Source organism: Arachis stenosperma, chromosome 1 (genome assembly GCF_014773155.1).
Source record: "Arachis stenosperma cultivar V10309 chromosome 1, arast.V10309.gnm1.PFL2, whole genome shotgun sequence".
In the NCBI taxonomy this organism is placed as follows: Eukaryota; Viridiplantae; Streptophyta; class Magnoliopsida; order Fabales; family Fabaceae; genus Arachis; species Arachis stenosperma.
This window is the reverse complement of record NC_080377.1, coordinates 131,233,877-131,248,736: the sequence shown is the minus strand read 5'-3', so window position 1 is coordinate 131,248,736 and position 14,860 is coordinate 131,233,877. Positions and strand designations below refer to the sequence as shown.

At 27.9% G+C, this 14,860-nt stretch overlaps 1 protein-coding gene across 2 annotated transcripts; it reads left to right on the top strand.

The window, feature by feature from the left end:
• The first annotated feature begins 1,762 nt into the window (after window positions 1-1,762).
• LOC130941988 (uncharacterized) lies at window positions 1,763-8,429 on the top strand. Of its 2 annotated transcripts, none has more exons than XM_057870684.1 (14): window positions 1,763-2,014; window positions 3,395-3,485; window positions 3,709-3,793; window positions 3,917-4,001; window positions 4,096-4,165; window positions 4,834-4,903; window positions 5,572-5,617; window positions 5,711-5,885; window positions 5,966-6,174; window positions 6,381-6,455; window positions 7,274-7,349; window positions 7,591-7,671; window positions 7,859-7,938; window positions 8,030-8,429. In XM_057870684.1, exons 1-14 carry the CDS (start codon window positions 1,908-1,910, stop codon window positions 8,106-8,108), a joined length of 1,329 nt encoding a protein of 442 aa, XP_057726667.1. In that variant the 5' UTR covers window positions 1,763-1,907; the 3' UTR covers window positions 8,109-8,429. The 2 variants fall into 2 exon arrangements, with proteins under 2 accessions (XP_057726667.1, XP_057726727.1); XM_057870744.1 differs by having other exon boundaries at window positions 4,096-4,144; window positions 8,030-8,426.
• The last annotated feature ends 6,431 nt before the right edge of the window (window positions 8,430-14,860 follow it).

The following is a 14,860-nucleotide window of genomic DNA, read 5'->3' as shown; positions in this document are numbered from 1 at the left end:
GTTCTTTGTAGTAGTTTCTCACATAAAATACGTCCAGAGTGTCCACATCAAGATCGCCTAAACAAGCCCTATTATCCGGAGAACAAACTAATCTGTTGTCTTCAGGTTTTTTAAAATTATCCCCGTGATGTATCATAATATCAATCAATTCAGTCATCTACATAATAAAAAAAGAGATAATATAACCTTAGCTTATACATTATACATTATACACTATTCTTTGCATACTTCAGAGATGAAAACCAAAATCTAAAAATCAGTTAAAAATTGCACAACCTTAAAAAAAGAAAAAAAATAAAAACAAACAGGAATTTATATTTTCTTATAAAGCACATAGGTTCTCCATAAAGGTTTTATCAATTTTGAATACTCATTTAGGTACTCCCTTGCTGGAATTTGAATATAATGTAATTAAGGTTTACATGAAATTGTAGATAAAATATTGCCTTGATTTCTTTTTTAAGTACTCATTTGATACTCTTATTTTAGAAATTTGATATGCTTTAGAAATATAGGTAACACAATTAAAACTTTTAAAAAGTTCTAACATAAACTTGTTATTTTTTAAAAAGTTTAAAAGGTTCAGCATACATTTAGTTATTTTTTTCTAGTAGAATTAACTCAACTATAAGAAGATATATGTAGTTTCAATTGGACAATATAACAGCATGTTTAGTCATGGATAAAATTGTGGTGAAAATTTTTGTAGATAAGTACAACAAACTTGATGGTCAAAATTGTTGTGCAGATTTTGGTTTTTATCAAAATTTACTGCATCAAAGCATTACTGCAGTTGTAGTAACTGATCACAATAATGAACAATGATTTTCTTCTAACATTTTAACTGTAATTCTTTTCTTCAAATTGCATGTTGATAAATCCCCCGTTAACTTGAATTTTCAGTGTAAAATTCAAAATTGTTCAAAGATGAAAACCAAAATTCAAAAACCAGTTTAAAATTACATAGCCCTAACCCTATCAACATCATCTCCTGTTCCATTCATAAAAAAAACAGAGCACCCCAACAACCCAACCCAACCCAACGTATAAGCAATCAAAGAAACCCTAGAAAAAATAGTTGCAATAAAGCATAAAGGTTCTCCATTGACAAGAACACTAGTACCATAGAGTACAATCATACATACATTCCAAAAAAATTAAAAAAAATTAAAACCACTAAATCCCAACATTAACGCTTACCTTGGCTAAGAACGAGAGGAGAGCAACCTCCTTCCTTTGAAACACGATTCCGCTCTAACCTAGCCGTGTGTTAGTTCAACTTGGATGATGAATGATTCAGAAACTTTTCACTGGCACCATTGATTAGAGATGAAGAAGAATGATAGAGGTAGAGAAGAAGATGAATATTTTGTATGGGTCAAATTCGTTTCTTCTCCTTCATATACAAGCCACAGCGTTTTTTACTTATTTGGGCGCTAAAGAGGAAAACGATGTCGTTTAGAGAGAGTCCAGCGTGGCAGAGAGAGTGTCATCATGGCACTCCGTTTGCTGAGTTATTACAGGAAAGGGCTGAGGAACTACATTGGTGTCTGGATCTAAATCTGGAGGACTAGTATAGGTAATTTTAAATCTCGAGGACTAAAATGAGTAATCGCGTGAATCTCAACGACCAAAATGGAAATTTAGTCGTAGGGAGCAGGAAGGTCGCCAACTACCGTATCCACGTAAGAAAGTACCTTCTTCGAGTCTCGAGTGTGACACTATGCAGCTTTCCTCTTGTTTTCTCTCTTCCACCCAAAAACACATATGGCGTAAAAGCTAAGAAACCCCCCTTTCCCTCTCGATTCATTGACTCTCAGTTGACTTTGACTTTGACTCTTGTTGAAACTGAAACCTTCTTCTTATCACCTGGATCCTTTTGCCATTCCGCATTTCAGTATTCTAAGATGACGTGGCGGAGGCTGTTAGAGCCTGTGGCTGCACACGCCTCCCTTCTCTGCTTCACTGCTTTGCTTCTTCTAAAGCTTCACCACCGCCTCTCCTTATCGTGGTGGTTAGTCCCTTCTTTAACTTAGTTAATTCAAGTAATCTATTTGAATAATCGCTAATGTTTGATTAATTTGCTTGGTTGCGTCACGTTACTAGTAATCGATGATTCTAGAGTAATCTATCTTCCAAAGTTCCAATTGATGGTCTACATTACCCCTAATAATACGTGTATCTCTGAATTACAACTTAAACGGTAAGTTTTTAAACACTGTACTGTGTTATAGCATTACTGGTAATTACAATGCGTTAATCCTTCTGGGTGGTAATGTGGATTAATTAGTAAGTAGTAATCTTTATTTTTATTTTTTTTTCCCTTTTTGTGCATGATGAGTGAGAGAAATGGAGTTGAGTTTAGTAATTATTTGCTCTGGCCGTCCTTACATGCAATGAACGAATGATTTATGATGCAATGGCTAGAGTTGCATGCAAAATAATCCCAAAGAACTGGAACTCTTTTATCATTGTGCTATTGTGATGGAAAGGGTTTCTTCTGTTGGAAAGGGTCAAAGTCGCAATAGCGAGCTACTGATAAGACACAGTAGAATCCGCTTTGATTCCCTTACTTTTCCTTATAATAATTTGAGGTAGGCTTTGTGGCAAACCTTTTTTTTTTTTCAGCAATGACTTTATGTTTTCTTCTGTAAAAAATTGTTCATATAAGCATCAGAGTCTTCTTTTGTTTAAGTAAATGGACTGGGGGAAAGTGGAAATTAGATAAAGATGAGATGAATGTCTGCTAAACTTATGGCCTGGAGTGAAAATGTGTACAATTTATTATTGTAAACTTGCAAACTTATTGGTACCTCCGAAATAATCAATGAGTGTGATATCCTTTGCTTTTATTGAAGTTGGAATGACGCCTGCATATTGTTGTCTTATTGTAAAGCTTCCACAGAGTGACAGACATAATAGGCCTTCTCTTTTGATTTAAAACATAATTGATTAGAAAGCCTTGGTAGATAGGAATTATCAAGTTGCTTCATATCACTTCACAATGATTGTACCCTAAACATCAAAATGGAAATTGTATTTGATTTAGTATGGGATTCAAATGAAGACATTGTATGTTGTTCCTTAAATCTTTTTTAAAGCCATGTACTCCAGCTCCAAAATCTTCAACACCCTTCTTTGTTGGAGATGATGTAGATTGTAGAACATATTACTATCTTCTTCTTTTCCCCTGGTTTCCTTTTAACTCAATGTATTTTAGCCCAAGAGATAGAAAAGAGTAGGTGTCTTGAAAAAGTGATGGTATTGATGGTTCTATCTGAAAATTTGTTTCAATGTAGAAATTTTATGGTAAGAATGATGTGTGATAAGGTGTGGCATATATTGGATTCTTCGTAGACAATTGTAGTTATGAATTTTTTACTTTGATCAACAGGATAATATTCTTTCCTCTTTGGATCTTTCATGCCATTGTGGCTCAAGGGAGGTTTTCATTGCCAGGGTTGTCAGCCCGACATAATCAAAATGTAAGCCATTTTCATATTCAATATAACTCGAGACTGTTTTGTACTTTTTGTGTGCTTTGGGCCATTGAGCTTCTAACACGAGTTTGAATTACCCTTTGGCAATCACAATAAGTAAAACTCCAGAATATGGTCACTGGCTCTCCTTCGCTTTTTTTTCCCTTTATAAATTACTCCTGTCAACTATGATGTGCAAATACAATACTGAATTTCTATTTTGTGACAGTGGGCAACAGGTCATGCTGTCGTTGCAATGCCATTACTTACTGCATTTGAACTGCTCCTTTGTATATATCTTGAGAGCATATGTGGTACACCTACATTAAAAAACTCTGCCTTCTTGGAAATGAAAGTTTTGTAATAAAAAACTTGAATTCCTGTTGTGACAATATTACAAGTTCTCTTAGTATACTAATGCATTTGCTCTTTTACAGTTCGTGGTGCTCAAGTAGTCAATATGAAGATTGTGTTCCTTCCATTACTAATATTTGAAATCATTATTCTCATGGAAAATTTCAGGTACTTAGTTTGGATGTTTCAATAAAATCGTGATGTGGGCTCATATTTATCAATATTAATCAGCCATACCAACTGATGCTTGTTTTCTGTGCAGATTATGTAGGGCTCTAATGCCAGGGGATGAAGAAAACATGAGTGCTGAGGTAATATGGGAAACTCCTCCTGTAAGGATCCATATCTGCGGTTAATTCATTGAAACGATATGTGTTGAATGCAGTGTTTTTTTGTTGTAATCAGTGTTCTATATGTCAACTTGTTTTTCATGGTCTCTATTGGTTTTCCTTACATATATAACTGATTAAAACAGAAAATAGAAATAGAATAATAAATGTTGATGTTTGGATTGAAGACTTCTTGAGCACCTTTGTCGATGAAAATACAATGACCGAATTTTGTATAAGGGACAATGATCGTAGACAATAATTATACTTATATGGTAAAACTTCATAAAGAGGACAGGGTGGAATGTATATCTGTATGCCTGCAGGTTTTCATTGCTAGGATTATATTTTGTTAAAACCTTAACGTCTTTTGTTTCTCAAGTTCACATTTTACTATATTAATATTTTGTTGAAAGATAGAACTCAGTGGCTTTCTTTGATACATTTAATTGGCTCCAACATGTGGAAAAGGTTTCTTTGTTGTTTTACTAATATCTCATAGAAGACATTTAACTCAACTACAAATTGCTGCTTGGGTCAATTAAATTTTTAGTGATGCTTGTTATGTAATTGCCAGTACGATGTTCAGTTTTCTCTCTTTACTGATGAAAGATAATAAACTTGAGGTTATCGATGTAATTATACTGAAAATACTTGTTTGCTGTTTGCAGCACTTTTCGGTTGCAATCTCTAGGGTCTTCTTCATTACTACTACAATTTTCACACTCTTAAAACTGAGTGGTAATTCTCTCTCTTGAAGTTAAATGGATGAGCTTTTTCATTTACTGTTTCCAAATTCTTTTACATTTATCATTGATATGATGCCAAATATTTTGATCTGATTGTGGAATATTGTTATGGCACTGCTTTGTTGATGTCCTTCCTCAATATTTTCCCTGGCAAACTAAGGCTTCTGATTTTGTTAATAGTGGGGAAATGCTTTTGAATAAATGCATACAAAAATCCGTTTTTTAGACTTGTCTTCATGAATACTGTGGTATCATATAATTAAAGGCCGATAATATGACTGCAGTTGAGCCAGTTTGGCTGTTAAAAAATGAAATAGAATTTGCTTTCCCCCCATTTTGTGACATATACTTTGGATGGCACAATGTTTTTCAACATGGTTAGTTCTTCATGTTTTATCTATCTAGCAAAGTAATTCCTACAAATTATAATTCACTGTAAATGTATTTTAATTCACAGAAATATACATGACATTATACCTACTACTTTTTGGACTGGATTTTATACATATGATATATGGACCAGTACTGGAAGATTGTGGAGTCCATGTCATGTAATTTAGCCCTTTTGGAAGTCGTGATGAGTGGAGACTAGAATAAGATCTTTATTTTCATAAGTTATTCTTTTTCTAATGGTCTCTTTGTTTATCTTCACTGATATAGGTGATTTACTCGTTCTCAGCTGGTGGGATTTATTTGTTAACCTTGCGTAAGTTTACTGTGTTGTTCCTCCCTCTGTGTTTTTTAGAATGTTGGCTTAAATGTGTTAAATAAGTTTTTTAATGGATCTATCATTCTGCAGCATCGTCGAGTGCTTTGCTTTTCTTGTATGTACAAAGTGGTCCAATCTGGTCACCAGTGGTTTAGTGGTTTCTTCAGAGGGAAATCGACGCCTGAAGAGAATGTGTAACATGCAAGACATAATCATGGAAGTACCAGTTATAGTATTCCAGATTCTAATTTGTAGGTATTTAGAGGTAGGTAATGTTACTGAATCATGTGCTTGGACAGTCCTTGAGATATTGTATTAGGGGATCTGATCTGTTTTCCATTCCAGGGGGCACCTGCTTGTGCTGAAAAGAAACCTGCACCGAGTTTCTTTTCTTTTCTTTTCCAGCTGCAAAGTGCTGGTGTAATGTTTGCAGCATCTGCCTTAGTGGAGAAACTTATACTGCTATTAAATAGTGGAGCTGCTCCAAGAATATATTCTAGAGGTGTTTCAAGAGTTCATGATTGTTACTTGGGCCTCTTGCACCATGGTTCTAGGTAAAGATTCTTCTATAATTGTGGTTATTATTGGGGAAACCATTAATAAAATTCTGTTGCTGTCATGGCATAACTTTATTCCAAGATCTTTTATCCATTTTATAACTAAATTTAACACGTCAGTAGTACATGTTGTGACATAACATGTTAGCTTTAAGATATGCATTTAATGTACTTCAACTACATCTGATGATTCAAGGTATCAGATTTTTAGGTTGGTTTTCAATTGCTGAAAGGAGCCAGGAAGAACAGGAAAAATTGGACTGTGAAGGATCTTCTGGGTATGTATTATTATTATTATTTTGTAGTCTCAAATTTTACTACTGGGAAATATTTTTTGATGTCCCAGTTGTGACCTGCAATGTATCTTGGAGCAATTTTTTCTTTCTAATGTCAAGCCTGATTCCTGGATATTTAAAAGATACGAATGTATGTGTCTCAAAAGGCTGCAATAGGATTTTTTTTGGCATTGTTATGATTATATGCATGGTCATAGTTGGTATTTCCATGTGTTGGTTTATTCTATATGTTTGATATAACATGGCAACTTGTTTTTGCCTAGTTTAAATTTTGGTAGATATAAGACAAGCTTGATGTGAGATTCTAAGTTAATACCAATTTAAAATACAAAATGGATTGAAGAAAAGATTGCTTTCTCACATTTGCTCTCTAATATCACAAAGTATGACAATGGAATGAAACATTACCAGCACAATTTTCAAGTTGAAAAGTGTATGATGGTTGAGGTTTACTTGTCTATAATTTCAGCTGCCCTGTGAAAGTTAAAACTTTCAGATAACTACCAGTTTCAACTTTGAAAATGGAAAGATGAACTTTTTTAATTTGTGGCCCCAGAAGTCATCAACTGAGTCATTCTTGTTTGGAAACATTGAGATGAATGGAAACATTAAGGTACCAGATGGTACAATAACTGTGTTGCAAATTGAAAAGACACCTTTCAGGATCAGAATTCTCTTTAACCCTGCTTGAATTAGTTTGATGATCGCTTAAAATAGTTGAGCTATTTTCAATTTATTGAGTTATATTTACCTAACAGTTGTTTACAGTGATTTTTTGCATTGTGCTTCCCAATGTGCAGTTATAATACGTTCTCTGGCAACCCACCTGTACCTGAGATCATTAAGAAAATGCCTAAAAAGGATCTTGCTGAGGAGGTGATGACAGTTGTGTTAATATAAAAGTTATTTATGATGAAATATATTCCTGTCTTTTGCATAAAGATGGGAATATCAAATGTGTAAGAATGAAACATTCTGCATAGTGTTTATGTTATTGGCACATAATCTGCTCAGGTTTTGGTTAGTTATGTTCATCTGTCAATTATATTAGGCACCAAAAGTCTCTATAAGCCAATAAATCTCATCTTTATACTGTGCTTAAAATTTTTAATGTCAGGTTTGGAGACTGCAGACAGCTCTTGGTGAGCAGGCAGAAATTACAAAATGCCGCGAGCGGGAGTATGAAAGGCTTAAAAATGTAAACTTCCAACAATTTAGTCCTTAATTGTAATGTGCTTATGCTGTGTATTTTTCATAAGTTTCTTGTGTGCTTTAATTATAACTTACATTTCTGAATGTTGTTGCTCTTCACTGCTATGTTTAGATCAATGATTAACTTTACTTGCATCCTACCTCTTTGTCTTTGTTCATATATTGTTTTTCAGGAGAAAATATTATGCAGAATTTGTTTTCAGAGAGAGATTAGCATTGTACTACTTCCATGCAGGCATCGCAGTCTTTGCAGGTAAAATCAAATATGTGATGTTCATGAAAACACTCTTTTTCTGGCATTGCATTCATAGCTTGGACTTATGCTTGATTTCCATGAACTGCAGCACATGCGCGGCGAAATGCAAGAACTGCCCAATCTGCCGCGACAATATTATAATGCGGTTACCCGTATATGATGCTTAGGTGCCAACTACTTGACTGTGTCCATAGAATAAGAAAGGTGACTATAGTTGACAAAAGGTTAACAGGGTAAATATTCAGTCCAGTTTTGGGATTGACATTTATTCAAAGCCAACTTCTTGATTGATTAATACTCCAAAGGGTAGGAAGAGTTGAGCATGGTGTTGATACATTGGATTTGAAATTTGATTCTGGTTTGCATTTACTTTCATATGCAGTTTGGGCTGCATGAACTAAATGTGATCACTGTAATTAGTTGGAACTTGGAACTTGGAACTTGGATCTATTCCCTTAGCTTCCCTTCTTCTCATTTGTCTTATAATTCCTTAAAATATTCTAAACATGCAGCTAAATACTACAGAAGTAAGTAACAATACAATATAATCATGAAATCTTAAAAAGTAAGAAGTTCTTTTATTTTAATAATTAGGAAGGTATTTAAGGAAAAACAATATTAGAAGGATAAATTATTTTTCTGTCAAATAATACTAATGTATCTTAATCGCATTACTTATTTATGTTATGAAAGATTCAGCTCAGCAAATGGAACCTCTCAAGACTCAAATCATACCAAATTCTAGTTAAGCATATCAGACCTTTTTTCTATTATTTAAAAAAAAATGAGTGATGAATGATGATGATATAACTTGATTTACAATCCTTATAATTTAAATTTTCACTCCTAAGAGTGTGTTAATTAAACAACATTCAAGGATAAAGTAATGTATAATATATATTGGGTGTATAAATAAGAAAAAAATATATTTTATAACAAGTTAACAACTATTGATCATATCCTCAGAGTATTTTTCTGATTTTTTTTTTCTTAAGTTGTGGTCCTTACCGTTATTATATTTTTATTCCTTATGGTAGGAATATAAGTTCTACGTAGGCTGTGCAACTTATGTTAGTTGTTACCTTTTCCCTCTGAATTTGTCTCACCATAAGAAATCTAGGTGATAAAAATCATGTATCCCAAATATCCATAAGATCATATATGATTATTTTTATAAGCTAAGAAATTGTTGAAAATAGAAAAGGCTAAACAAGATATTAATGAAAAGGAATAATAACAAAGTATCCAGTAAGGAAAATCTTTTGGAGGGGCGTATTTGTCTTTTTGCACAAAGATATCATGGGTTATTTGTCATTTTGTTTAGCATTTGATGGATAATATCAAATGATATTTTACTACTTAAGGGCTTTTAATCCAAACTTGAATCGTTAGTCACTTGTCAAATGCTGGATATGATTTTGTGCAAATTGGTGGGGTTTTGATTGTGACTTGCAAGTTTGTAACGAACGATGGTTTGATCCTTCATTGGATTTGGACCCCAGCATATTTTCTGTTCTTGTTCTTTGGTGCTAAATCAATAATGTTTATACACTAATTTACTAAAACAGTTAATTTTAATTTCCATAATATGGGAAAGGATTAAGAAATAAGGTTGTTAATTTAAAAATAAGACTGAATTGTGAAAAGTATATGTATATTATAAGAATTTAAGCTATGCGACTTTTTTTTTCTTTTTGGGTTGACAAAATTTGGTGGATTTAATATCAATTATTATAACCAGAGATAATGGGTTCCAGAGATAAATTAGTTATAAATTTATAATATTTGTGATACAATAATTATCATTATTATACATATAAAATAGCACATAATTATTTTATATGTTTTGAATAAAAAAATATATTATTTTGCTTTGGAGAAAAATAATTGAATAAAAAAGTGTATTGCATTATAAATTGGTACACATAATAAATTTCAACTAGATTAAGATTTACGGATGCGTGAAGAGCTAAATTAAGTATATTATATAATATATATTTAAAATGTTATATTGTTTAGTAATATGTTATATAATATTTAAGTTAATATTAAACTTAAATGCTAATTTGTAAAAAATATTGTACAATATATTTATTTGACAACTTATATAAGATTCAATATTATTATTTGACAAAAGTACAAAATAAAAAATATACAGTTTTAATATAAATAATAATTGATTAAAAATTTTAAAATTTTATTTAGTGCCATATCAAAATTAATTTAAATTTTATAGCAGTTGATGATAAATGATAATTTAAAATAATGAAAATTAATTCAAAATTAATAATTATAAAACTAATAAAATTATACATAAATTAAAGTATAAGTAATAAAAATATTCAATTAAAATTTATTTTCTTGATTTTATATTATTATTAAATAGTTATTTTTATTTTTTTAGGTTATATTTAAATATTATAGTAGAATGATAAAACTATTAGATGAAATATTAGTATGAATATTATTAATATTTTGATAATTAAAATGATATTTAATTTTCTAATTTTATTTTATATTTTCAACAATATTATTACAACTAACTGATAATAAAAAATATAAATTGTTGAAAGAAAAAAAGAAGTAATATTAAATAATAAAGACACTATATAACTTATGAATACAATTATATAAACGAATACAAAATGAAAAAATAATGAATACAATCACACAATCACATAGTACATACATTTAGTAAATTAAAAAAAAAATTAACAAGAGTGGAGAGAAAAAAAGAGAAAGAAGTATGAAATTATGTGAGAGGAGATAAAAAAATGTGTAAAGTAAATATTTTTTTATATAATAAATATAAAAAAAGTAATGAGTATGAAATGAGAAAAAGAATTAGTTTTTAATTAAATTTATATCTCTTAAAAAAATTAACATTAATATAAAAAATAATAGTATAACCTATATAAAAATAAAGGATAAGAGAATATAAAAAATAAAAAGTAAATACTAATTTTATAATAAAGAATAATAAAAATAAAAAATAATAGACTTAATATGAGAGAATAAAATAACTTTTATAATTTAATTATAACTATTAAAAATAAATAATATAAAAAAGAACCATATAATAACATTATACAAATATAAATTATTATGAAGAGATCAATATAATAAAAATTATATAATATATAATGCAAAGATAAAAAATTATGTCACTTAAATATTTTTTTATGTGATAACATAAAGTGAAATTAAATATTTAAAAGTAATTGTAGAACTATTTTATATTTTTTTAATATATTATAAATAGATTAGATGAACTTACTTCTATATAATTGAAATTTAAGTAATTAATTTAGAAAAATTATAGGTCTAATATTTTCATTATTGCTGACAAATCATATCATATGCATGTCCCCGGTATAATTTCTTCCTACATATTATTTTTGTTGTCATAATAGAGCACCAATTCAACTATAGAAACAAGAGTTTATACCCAAACAGATTTTTAAGGGATTTTGTGTTGTCCGTTTTCGCTTGAAAATTTTTTTTATTACATTGAAAATTTTAAATTTTATAAAAATAAATATATAAATCTCTATTTTAATTAAATTTGTTATTTTTATTTAGACAAATAGATTTTCAAGAATATGACAAAAAAAATCTATATATTATATTTTTATAAAATTTTAGAATCCTCAAGCTAATAAATTTGTTTGGGGAATAAAAATAGCAAATTTTCTTAGTAACATATTTAAATGTATACTCTAGAAACAAAGAGGCACCGATATTTAATTTGATGGTGTATTATATACACTCCTATACAACTAATAATAATGACTCAAACAATTGTTTGTTAGTGCCATTTCTGTTTGTACTATCTCAAACTGGGACCAAATAATACACAGGATTAAAATATTAAATATCAATCCAAAATTTTTGAATTTGTTTAACAATTAGAAAGATAGTTAGAATAACTAATTTTAATTTTGATTGGTTGAATAATTAATTTATTTGTTTGTTTAAACAAGTGTTAGATTTGAATTTTATTTAGATATATAACAATTCATTAATCAATAATAAATTTTTTTAATAGAATATATTATATTATTTGATACACATATGTTTAATCTTGATTATTGATATGTCATTTTTTTAATATTATATGCTTTGGCTTATGTTTGGAAAAAATATATTATATTACTCAATACACATATATATGTTTAATCTTGATTATTGATGTGTCCTTTTTTTAATATTATCTGTTTTGGCTTAGCTCCAAATTCTTGTTTCTTATGGATAAGAGTATATAATTAATAAAAAATTAAAAATTATACATGGTACTGAATCCGAATCGTGGGATGGTAGATTAGCAATTTGTCAACCATAATGTGTTCCCTATTTAATTTATTTAACAAAAATTGCTCTGAACCCTAATCTCGTGTATATTACTATATTGTCGATCATATATCTCTATCTTTCTCTTTTGGGTGGTTTCTCCACAAATATATATCAGTGCATTTTACTATAATAATAATAATTAATAAAACTATGAAAGAATAAGAAAAAAATATATAAATCATTTTTATTGTGTGTTCTTATTGTTGTATTTTATGAGAGAATAATATTATCTATTTATATTATTATTAAACTAATTTTAAATTTTGAAATAAGTTAAAACAATCAAAATTTTTAAATAATTCTGTTAAAAAAAATATAAACATAACTTATTTAGAAAAAATGAGCATAATAAATTTTGTTTTTAAAAAAATAAGATAACAAATAAAAATAAAATAAAAATTTAATATAATAACAATAATCTCTATAGTATAAAGTTTTAATTAAAAAAATATGGTTAGTAATTTTCACAATGAGCCGTGGAAGATACAACAAACATAGCATGGGATGCATGCATTCTTTATTTATTTTTTTATTAATATAAACGTTGCGTAACGTTTGTGCCTGCGAATTTATGATTAGTAGGCACTTAGCAAGCTTTTGAGCCTTTCACTTTCACAATTATAAATTGAAACTAATTAAATTTAGAAAGTTCTAAGAAAAATTGATTTTTTTTTTAAATTCATTATTTAAAAAAAGTAAAATGATCCTTAAATAACATCACTTATAAATTTAGATGTGATAATTACGTAACTAGTTTAATAATTTCATTATTTATGCTTTCTTATATTTGTTTCTTGTAAATATTTAAAAAAAAGAAAAGATTTGGATCTCTTAATAAATTTATTTGACTCAAATTAAAATAATTTAACAACTAAAATATTAACGTGGTAACGAATATATATTATGATCAGATTAATATTTTTTTAATACTTTTATATAGTTAAAAATATTTAATTTCCACACCTTATTTTTTTAAAAAAATCATTCTTATATACTACATTACGACGTCTAACTAAATTTCATTGTAAAATTTAAAAATTAATAATAAGGCAGAAAACTTGAATTCAAAATAAATAAATAATAAACAGGATTAAAATATCATTTTGATTCCAAAAAATTTAATTTTTGAGATTGAAATTTTTTTGCACAAGTTATCACAAAAAAATATTTAATAAAAAATTAATAGTTTCCTCGAATAAATAAATCAGAGCAGGGTTGTACAATAATGAATAATGTACACTGCTACTTGTACGGAGCATTGACTCTTCAAAATTCACCGATTGCATTTTTTTAATTTAATTTTAATAAAATGTTTTTTCAAAGCCAAAAAAACTTGAACTCATTGTCTAAATGAGTATGAAAAAATTATGTCATTTAAGTTATAATTTATTAGCTTATTTTTTTAATAAATTCTTAATATAAAAGAGTTTTACATATTTATTTAATTATAATATTATATAATACTATGATAGAAAAGATAATAATTATTAAATAATATTACATATTTATTTTTTTTGTAAATTAAATCTAATCAAATTAAATAATAAAAATTAAAATAATATTAATTATAGTGATTGTAGATGTTAAGGAAAAATGGATCATTTTTAATTTTTTTAACACTTGATAGAATCTAGTGTGATATCTCACTTTTAATTCTATAAGTGAGATCAGAAATAAATAAAAAAGAGAATAATAAATAGTTAGATTAAACACTACAAATCATTCAGTTTTTTGTTCACCGAAAAAGATCCACTCTCATGTTAAGGGGTGGTGGTGGTGGTATTTGTAGCAAGGATAAATTAGTATTTTGATATAAATAAAAATTTAGTGTATTGTGTATATTGTTACCAAACACAATAAAAAAATTGTATATATTAATAGAAACATTTTAAGTATATTAGAAATATCGATATTCCAATTATTTTAACCGTTGATTTTAATTAATATATATTATATATATTTTTTATAATTTAAATCAACTGTTAAAACAATTAGAATACCAATATTTTTGGTACACTTAAAACTCTTCCTATATTAATATCTATATATTGTTATGACTTTGTGTATCTATTTACTCTTTTATATCTTTGACTCTTTTTTTTGGTGATTATATCTTTGACTCTTTGTTATCAAATGAAGTTTACAGAATGTTAAAATGATATTTTTGTCTCTTTTTTTGTAATTTTTAAAAGAACTCATTCTTTAATTCATTTTAAATATTTTATGTTAACTAATTCTTTCTTTAATCCATTTTAAATATTTTGTGTTAACTAATGTTAATTTTATCTATTTTATAAAAAAATAAATTATTTTTTATAAAAATATTCTTTAGCAAAAATTTAATTTTGTTTACTAAAATATCTTTTAACAAATTATTTTTTTAATGGCTAAATTATATTTTTACCAAAATAATCTTTAAAATATTTTTAATAATTAAATTATTTTTACTAAGATACTTTTTAATAAATTTTTAGTTACTCAATTATAGTTTACCAAAATTTTCTTTAAAAATTTTATTGTTAATTTTATGATATTAATACATATTATTAAACATGAATTTACAAAG

Bases quoted from the DNA above. Each gene is read 5' to 3' on its own strand.
- LOC130941988 (XM_057870684.1), top strand. From the start codon at position 1,908: ATGACGTGGCGGAGGCTGTTAGAGCCTGTGGCTGCACACGCCTCCCTT. The intron at 4,002-4,095 runs GTACTTAGTTTG...TTTTCTGTGCAG, and splicing joins ATTCTCATGGAAAATTTCAG to ATTATGTAGGGCTCTAATGC. The intron at 7,350-7,590 runs GTGATGACAGTT...TTTTAATGTCAG, and splicing joins AAAAGGATCTTGCTGAGGAG to GTTTGGAGACTGCAGACAGC.